General features: G+C 38.6%; 1 protein-coding gene across 3 annotated transcripts in view; it reads left to right on the top strand.

Moving 5' to 3' along the window:
• The window catches only part of RABGAP1 (RAB GTPase activating protein 1), a 68,555-nt gene extending 60,259 nt beyond the window's left edge, over nucleotides 1–8,296 (top strand). For all 3 annotated transcript variants that reach the window (XM_019472433.1, XM_009280591.2, XM_009280592.1), the window contains 6 exons: nucleotides 498–608; nucleotides 3,398–3,502; nucleotides 3,988–4,071; nucleotides 4,927–4,998; nucleotides 5,556–5,753; nucleotides 6,572–8,296. In XM_019472433.1, the coding sequence (XP_019327978.1) occupies nucleotides 498–608; nucleotides 3,398–3,502; nucleotides 3,988–4,071; nucleotides 4,927–4,998; nucleotides 5,556–5,753; nucleotides 6,572–6,694 (693 nt within the window). In that variant the 3' untranslated portion in view covers nucleotides 6,695–8,296. The remainder of the gene's footprint in view (nucleotides 1–497; nucleotides 609–3,397; nucleotides 3,503–3,987; nucleotides 4,072–4,926; nucleotides 4,999–5,555; nucleotides 5,754–6,571) is intronic.
• The last annotated feature ends 1,115 nt before the right edge of the window (nucleotides 8,297–9,411 follow it).

Genomic DNA, 9,411 nt, shown 5'->3' with positions numbered 1-9,411 from the left:
TCACTCATATACATAATTTTATATATTTTAAGCTGAAGAGTTTTATATACACTTTCTTTAATATCTGTCTGTGTGCTGGAAGTTGTAACAGGAGAAAATAGAGTGGTTTTCCCAGGATCCTCCTCTCTCACCTATTTCCAGCATGCAAATTCTATTTTGAGCCAAGAAAATCAGTACTTGTAGGAACCTCCTGGCAAGGTATTGATGGCAGAATGACACCCCTACTATTGCATTCTTCAAAATCATTTCTGTAGCTCAACAAGTAATAGCTGAGCAGAGTTATTTTTATGTGGTTTCTTCTCAAGGCTAATATTTTATTTACTTTATTTTATCTTTACAATATGGCTAGCTAGTTTTGTCCTCATTGAATTTCATGCAGGTAGAGTTGTCTTTGCATACTTAAGATATAAGGTAGGCATTTGTGCTCAGGCACAGTAAGCATTGTGTTTCATATGGGAAGATCCTTTTCTTGATTTCTTTTGTTTTGTTTCCCACAGCGTGAAAACCGGCGCCTACAAGAAGCAAACATGAGGCTTGAGCAAGAAAATGATGATCTTGCACATGAACTGGTGACTAGCAAGATTGCTCTGCGAAAAGATTTGGACAATGTAAGACATGTCTTTATTGCTGTCTAGCGGAGACAAGGTACTAGGGCTAATTCCTCGCTACTCCTCTCATTGGAGAGGAGATACAAAGAGTATTTTTTATTTGGGTGGGATAGGATTCTTTCCTCAGTGTCCTTATTGCAGACTGATGATATATAGGCCTGTGTCAGAGGTCCTTGGGAAACAGGACCGGTGACTGAAATACTGATTACTCTGAAAAGCATTCAGAGTAATTTGAGGGAGAGGAGAGGTTCTGAGCCTGTACTTGAGTAGTTGCTTTCTTCTCTATGTATATTAAAAGAAAGTCTAGCAGGAGCTAAGTCAAGTCTTTGAATTGTCACAGAGATAACAACATGGATGCTGTATTCTGTTTTCATTCAACTGGTATTCTTATGAATAAGAATTCACAGCAGACAGGCTTTTGCAAAGTGCCTAATAAACTTGACAGTCTGAGTCTGCCTGGCTCTCAGTGGAATCAGATTCTCAGGTACCTTAGGCAACTCTGAAAATGTTATTGTGGTTTCCATTTGGCTTGTTGAGATTTGTCCATGTGAACTCATCAGCCTGGGTTGTTTCTCATATCGACAGAGGTCTCAGGAGGAAACTTCAGGTTCGCTTTGTGATACAGGATACTTTTAAGCTTGCTGTCCCATTCCCTTCTTTAGATACTCATGTTTGGGAGATTTTATTAGGATATGCTTTTTTTTTAACAGGACGTGCAGACACAGAAAGATACTGGTGTTAGTAGTGCACGTAGTAGGCTAGAACGCACTTGGTCTGTCTGCTTGGGGAGATGAGGGGAAGAGCTCAAGTGCTCGTGTTTTGTCATTCTTGTTCTGTACCAAGATAAGCGCATTTCTGAAATCTCAAAGGAAGATGATTTTTGAAAATCATGCAGTGCAGGAGTTGACAGGCTTTAAAATGTTTCAGCTTATCTGCTTCAGAGAATTTAAGGTTTCCCACGGTCTCCTGGAAACTTGCTGCTGGAAAAATATTCATAGTAAATGTTGATGCTAATGCGTGAATGTTGCTCTTAATGAAGTTTGGTTTATGACTTTCAGGTTTATTACATCTACTGCTCTTTAGTGTTAAAATCTGTGAATCATAGAAGTATGTTCTAGAAGCAGAGTTTTCACAAAGCATTGGTATGTTCACTTCCTGTTACCTATGCTTTTTCACTTCATTAAAGATAGCTCATAGAAGGCTATGCAGACAGCCCGGCGGTTGCACTCAGAGGGTGCAAAAAACGTACTGAAGAAGCTTTTTGTATCAGCTGTTAACTGTTGTTTGTGGCTGCTTGACCCTGTATGAGACAGAGTTATCCTTTTACATTGATTCGTTTAAATGGAGAGCTGAGAGAGGAACAAAATTAAGCAAAATCTTTTGAGATACCTCATTGGATATATAATAATCATGCCTTCAAAGATGGTAAATGATGTTGGCAGCATTTGGGTTATCCCCCAGGAGGAGATAGGTAGGTTTGATCCTACCTTAGGACCCTGATTAATTCTTCTAATTGGGTCCTGAAATGATAAGTTTCATTCTACTAGCCAGATGTCCTGAAAGAAAAGTACCAAAGGACATTGTTTAACCCACCTTTTCTAATACCTTCATGGCATGTCTGAAATCTTGCAGCCTAAAAGATCAAAGCAAAGCATTTGGAAATACAAGAATTTCCGTAATATCCTTTGCACTAGACCAGAAAATAGGCTTCATTTTTCTACTGTTGTTGGACTCCCACATCCCAGTTTTCTTTAACTTTAAAAGAGCTTAAAACCCATGTATAATGAAAAGATGTTCTCTTTGCCTTTGCCATCTGTTTTAAAGGATCAGCAGGACTTCAAGGGACTAAAATTCACTTTTTGATTTTCTTCCTTTGAAGGGAATTTGTACAGCTACTTTCTGAAGATTTTATATATCAGTTAAGTTATTGATCTATTTTTATGTAGAATTCATACACCTATTGGGAAGTACTGTGTTGCTGTGTATAAGACAGGAAAAGGTGTCTTAACTTTGCAGAGAGAGTTTTTAGTGGTTTATAAAGAGACAGAGATTTTTCAATGATACATCTTTATTCTTAAAAAACTGCAGTAAAAAAGGATTGTATGGTTTCTGGTGGGACATCTCTTTCCTTTAAGGAGGAAAGGAGAGAGGGATCTGACTCTTATGTTTGCTTTGGCAGCTAAGTTTTTTCATGCAGTATTTTCTGGGTGACATAGTAAAATAGTATCACATCCATTGGTAGGTTGTCACAGTTCTGGATTTTTTTTAAATGTTCTAGAGGCATTTTTCATTAATTCTGTTTTCATTCAAGGTTGAATATTTGCAAATTGAACTTACGTCTAAGCTGGTTATAGTCTTTTATCGATCTTGCACGTTGTGAGCTGTTCTGTGCCTTTTGTTGTATTCAAAATGTATTGGTCAACTTCCAGTCTGGATGAGAAAACAAAACTTATTTCTGTTACTGGATTTCTTTGGAGCAATCCCTACTCCAGTTTTGCCAAAACTAATCACTGAAATCAAGGAGTTTTGAAGTGATGGAGTGTAGTGGTATGCTTTGTTAATTTTGATTTGTGGCTGCTTTGCCATTGCAGATGGTAATTTTTAGAAAAATAATTTTCAGAATAAAGTTTTATTGTTATTAATAACAATGAACAGACCCTTATTAACAAGAATGAAAAGACTGCCATCTTGGCTGTGTCCTACTGGAGCCTGTGCCCATGGCTGCCCAGCAGCATCGGCACAGCAAGAAAGCCTCTCTTCAGTGCTGTACTCCACTCTTTGTGTTTCAGGCGGAGGAAAAGGCAGATGCTCTGAATAAGGAACTGCTAATGACCAAACAGAAGTTGATTGATGCAGAAGAAGAAAAGAGACGCCTAGAAGAAGAATCAGCTCAGGTTAGGGGCATTTCTGTCATTTTCACATTTCTGTGCAGTACAGAAATGGGGGGGGGGGCGGGGGGAAGTGACATGTGTGGGAAGGGCTTAATGTTCTAAGTCATGTTTGTCACTCTTCTGTAGTGTAAAGGACGTCAGTAAAGCAGAATTCTTCGCTTTCCTGCCAGGTGCTTCATAGGGTAGTGAATTTTTAACTTGAAATCACGAAGGCACAGACTGTGCCAGAGATTGCTGCACAGAGAGGCAATATAGGACTTCGGCTGTCAGCACTTTTTTTGTAATACTTTCTTCTCTTAGCTAGTCAATTCTTCTAACACCAAAGTCCAGCTTTTCCTTGGCTGCATGGAGCTGAGCTAGACCATTGTTCCCTGGTGTAGAGTATAGCAGTGAGGTTAAAGAGAGGGAGGAAATACCACCTGCTTATTTTTCAGACTGTACAAATATATAAACCCCCCTTTTTTTTTTTTTCCCCCCCCTCTCTGCAGCTGAAGGAAATGTGTCGTAGGGAACTAGATAAGGCAGAGTCAGAGATCAAAAAGAACAGCTCTATTATTGGTGACTACAAACAGGTAAGTACAACTTAATGGTGATGTGGTTTGCTATCAAATTGCAAGGCTTCTTCAGGTATTTTAGGAGATTTCTGGAAATAAGTGTAATCTGTGCCATGCATTTGAGGAGACATTTTAGCTATTTTAAATGGGAAGCTTGTGGTTGGTTTTGCATTTTCTTTTGCTGAGATCCTGATGCTTGGTGGTCAGTTCTGTTTGCCCCTGATGTAGGTATTTGTAGGTCATCAGTCACCACAGCCTCGATTACAGCCTAACGTTGTTCAGATGGGCTCTTGTATATCAAAGGTTCACCTCATTCCAAAAAAGTGTTCTCTCCCAGCTTCCCTTCTTCAGTCAAATGGTAACTGGACTTAAGAAATAAAAAAAAATGCCTTTTTCCTTTCAAAGATTTTTCTTTGGAATTCAAGCCTCCTGATCATAAGGTATCAAGGGAGCAAATTCATGTATCTTTTTAGTGAGCCCATAACCTTCAAAACATTCTTAAGTCTGCATCACACAGGTACCAAGGAATGAACCAGGTTTTTTACTACTCTGGCTGTCTTGCCTGGTTCTTTTATCCCAAAGGCAACAAAAAGAGCCATGCTATTCCTAACCTTTTCTGGCTCCTTTAGCAAGGCCAAACTGCTAATAACTTAAGTTGAAACTGCACCTTTTCCTGTGGGCATAGAAGAATATGTAGAGAATGAGAATATGTACAATGACACAACTTAAGCCAGCATCCCAATTTTCCTGGCTTTCTAAGAGTCCTCAGGATATCCATGTTAATATTCCTGTAGCATTTGTTTGTGCTTTAGCATTCATATGGGAGGAAATTTATATTTATAAATGGTCTGGTAACATAATTTTGCTTGTCAGATTTGTTCCCAGCTGAGTGAGCGACTGGAAAAGCAACAAACAGCAAATAAAGCTGAAATTGAGAAAATACGGGTAAGAGACCAAATAGATCCACAGTCTACAATGTTTAAATCTCTTAGCAAAATCGTAACAGAAAGCACACAATTTATTTCATTACTAAAATGGTGGCTGAAAGAGTTCCTTAGTGACTTACAGTTTTGGAAAGAAGATTATAAGGGGGAGATCTTGGAGAAGAGATGAATAACTGTCAGTTCTCTCCCATGCTATATTGGTTACATACTGACATTGATGCTGGGCAATAATAACTGTTAATTTTTTTTGAGGGGTCTTTTTTTTCTGGAGGAGATTTCTCTGACTGTCTTTCACCATAATCTAACATGTGGGCAATACAGAGCCCATTATTGTAGCAATACAGTGTTACCAAAAATACAGCAGTGTTTCCAGAGCCCATAAATCCGGGGGTGGCAGGAGTTCCTGCTTGGCTGTGCTTCCCCAAAAGCTCCTGAGTTTGCAAGTCATTAGTGGTCCCTCTCGTGTTGTGCTGCTCTTCCAGAGCAGAGGCAGGAAAAGGCTTTGATCATATCACCAGCACTTCAATGCAAGCATTCACAATCAGGTATTTACTTTAGCAAAAAGTGGATGACTGTGAGCATTGCCGGGAGTTCTTCAATAAAGAAGGCCGTGTGAAGGTTGCTAGCTCTGCCAAGGACGGTTCAGATGAGGACACAGATGAGGAGAAGGAAACGCTGAAAAACCAGCTGAGGGAAATGGAGCTTGAGCTGGCCCAGACCAAGTTGCAGCTTGTGGAGGCAGAATGTAAAATACAGGTAATGCTTTGGAGGTTCATTTTGTAGGCTATAGGGTATGTCTGCATTCCTAGAAAAATGTGTGTGTGTTGTAGAGGGATTGGAGCAGATCCTGTTGGTTGAAACTGTAACCTGCTATTTCCTGCATGGGTTATTTAACCAAACATTGGGTCTGAAACTTAGTGTATGCAGACAAAATAATTGAAATTGCATGAACTGTATTTACCAGCTACTACAACTTCCAGACGTCTGCCTGGCTGCAGTGCAGTACTTACTGACTGATCTTCTGCAAATTCTTGGAAGAAATCCAAGCTCTGACAAAGCACTGAATCATGAATCATGAATCATGAATTTCTTTATCTCACAATCAATGTTAAATGAAGAAGTAACGTGACAAATGTTAGACATGTTTCTTAAAACACGATTGGAAAGCACTTCAGGTATTTGAGGTATTTGTGTAAAATATGACAGCATTGTTCTTTTAGCCTAAAACTGGTATGTCAGTGCTTCTTGTTCACGGAAAGGTAAAAATTAGTTTGTAGAAAGTCCGCTTCCTGTGGGAATGGCTCCTTCTCAGATGGGAGACAATTAAAGGGTTTGGATGTACTAAAGAAAGCTGAATGTTTCACTAAGGGCAATGACACAAGTCTTGTTTTACTTTTCAAAGCTTTTTTTTTTTCTTCATAAGCTTGTTGTGCTACTTTTAATTTATGTAAGATTTGTTTAACTTCTAATGTGGCCAAGAGATTGTAGATGTCCTAGAGCCTTCTAAGTTTAACTCATATAACCTTGTGCTATGAATACATAACAAATTAATGAAATTACTCTTCCGTTTGCAGGATTTGGAGCACCATTTGGGTCTGGCATTGAATGAAGTACAAGCTGCAAAGAAAACGTGGTTCAACAGAACAATAAGCTCTATAAAAACAGTGACTGGAGTCCAAGGAAAAGAGACTTGTTGAAAAGCAGTTCTGTCAAACACACCTTCTTAACACAACACCTTTTGTTGCCTTCCTTGGCCAGATGTTTAATTCTGTGACATGAGAGGACCAGAATGTAAATAAAATAGAAACACAGCATGTCAGGATTTCAATAGGTCAGTGATAAAGAGGATGGAAACACAAGAAAGGTTTTATTGTTAGACATGGGATCTTCATACTACTGATATTTAACAGGTGATGTAGCTAGATTGAAGCTCTTCAGAGAAACACTCCATTCTGCGGTCTGGCTGGAGGCTTTTCACAGACTAGGTACGAGAACTTACCAAACCCTAATTGTTAAGTTTACATATGATAGGTTTTTTTACAGTTATAACCTTTTTTAATATTTTATTTGAAAGGACAAGTGTCACTAACAAATAAAAAAAAAAAAAAGAAAAAGAAAAAAAAGGAAAAAAACAAACAACAAAAAGGCAACTTTAGCAAGAACTACATCAGTGCCAGAAAGTAGTCCCCAGAGGTAGGATATGGAGAGTAGGAGGTGACATGTTTTGCTTTATGAATGGGGATGATTTCAGCATTCCTGTCGAGCAACCCTACTTTGTTTTAGTAGATGCAGCATCCATCTCTCTGTGTTTGGCATTTCTTTCTGTTACTAATCAATTCTATGCAACTCTGGGCTTTTTTGGCATGGGCTGCCAAACAAATTCACAACCTGAGGCTGGGAGACTTGTCTAAGTGCTAGACAAGAATAATCAGAATTCTTGGCAAATTTCCGTTTCACTTCTGTGTCATATTGTTTGATCCACATATCAACAGCGTTAAAATCCCCAACACCAGGACTGCTAATAAGTACTAATTATGTGGATGGTCTGACATTTAATTGAGTCTTTGGTTTTTTTGTCAGGTTTTTTGTTTTGTTTTTGTTTGTTTGTTTTTACCCGGCTGTAGCAGGCCTTCTGTGAAGCTCTGAGAAGGCTTCCAGGATTTAGTTTTGCACATAGGTATGAATGGGACAAAGAAACAATAAACTGAGATATATATGAGGCAAAAATCACTGCGTGAGTGTAGCTGCGAGCATCTATAGCTATCCAACTCGCTTCCCTGGTAACATGTTCAGAGGTTGTGTAGGTCATTTTTCACGCTCGATGCAGTTGCACTAATAGGTGCTAAACGTGCTTGGATTTCTTATTCATTGGATTGTCTTGAGTTCTCACCAGAAAGCTGTAGAATGGAGTTTTGCACCTTGTAATTTTTTTAATTTATAATGGTTTGTGTTATGCTGAAGTATCTATTGCATCAGTGGATAAATTTTGTGTGCAGTGTGAGTATAAGCTGGTAACAATAAGAGGCACTGGTTTGTATATAAAGATATTTGGTTTATTTTGTATTTCTACCTTTTTCTTGTTTACCGTACTAATGCTAGCTAATGTACTCTGTAACTACGGAATAGAACATGCTATGTCCAAGCTTTTTTCCTTAACTGCATACATTATCTCTATTGTTTAATACCAAAAAAAAAATACTGTAACTCCATCAATATTAGATGCGTGGACATTGTGGTAGCATAGTTGCAGTGTGTATACTTTATGAATTGAAATATAAACTAGTAAAATTGTATAACTATTTTGTTGTTTCATTTCATTTTAACAGGAAATCAATTAAATATTTTGCAGTATAAACCTAATTCTCTTCTGAAAGCAGAGGCAGTAGCATCTGCAAGCTTCTCTAGGACCAAAACTATAGTCATGCTGCAAAGGGCTTAGCTAAAAAAGACTGCATGTTCTACGTATTGCCAACACTGCTTTATATAATAAAATCTAGGGTTTGCTTTGAAAAAAAGAAACTGCAAAAATGACCTTGTGCAGCTTGAGGCTTGTGACTCAGTATTTCTCAAACATGTCCAATTTAGAATTTTTTTTTTTCCATGGCCCTCCAAATTCTGCTTGGATCTGCAAAATAAAGGTAGGCTAGCTCTGCTTATCATCATCACTAACAAATTCTGTGGGGTCAAGTGTCGTTCACGTCATCTTCACTAGGGTTTTCTAGTCATAGCTGAACGTAGGGTTTAGCTGTGCGACTGGATGACTGCACTAATTGGGTCACAGTGCAGCGCAGGCTCCCCTAGCTGTGTGTGTTCTGCAGCGATAACAAGGAGTAAAAATGTATTTTTGTCACCAAAATGACTAAAGGTGACTCCGAAAGCAGCCCTGCTCTAGGAGGCTGTTATCACACTGCCACTTTTCTAACCATACTTTTGCTTTAAGAGAATGGCATTATAAGGTTGTGTGTGTAGTCTTTGCTGCTTTGTCTTTCACAGAGGTGCATCCCTTGGTAACTTCAGCTCTGCAATTTCTCAATAATTACAACTTTTGGAGAAAGTTTGAAGGTAAGTATGGGAAGGGGGAGCAGCGGGGAAGAAGAAGGAACAACTCAAGCCCAAAGTGCTTCATCCACTTATCTTTCCCAAAGGGACTGAGAAATAGTGTAGCTTGCTCTTTCCTCCAACAATGAGGTACTTAAAGCAACGTGTTCCCTCCCTTTATTGTTCAGATCTCTTCCAGTCTCTAAGTAAACATTACTTCAAAACTGCATGCAGCATATACTCCCCATTTTAGTATGGACATGTTACATGCATACTGAGAAACTAATTTCTTCAAGAAACATTTTATAGCCAGTTTCCAGTCATTATGGATTATTTTAGATACCTACCTGAAGGATTTTGATGCTCAAAAATAAAT

This window comes from Aptenodytes forsteri, unplaced genomic scaffold (assembly GCF_000699145.1).
Source record: "Aptenodytes forsteri isolate BGI_AS27 unplaced genomic scaffold, ASM69914v1 Scaffold68, whole genome shotgun sequence".
NCBI classification, from domain to species: domain Eukaryota; kingdom Metazoa; phylum Chordata; class Aves; order Sphenisciformes; family Spheniscidae; genus Aptenodytes; species Aptenodytes forsteri.
This window is presented reverse-complemented; position numbering and strand designations above follow the sequence as displayed.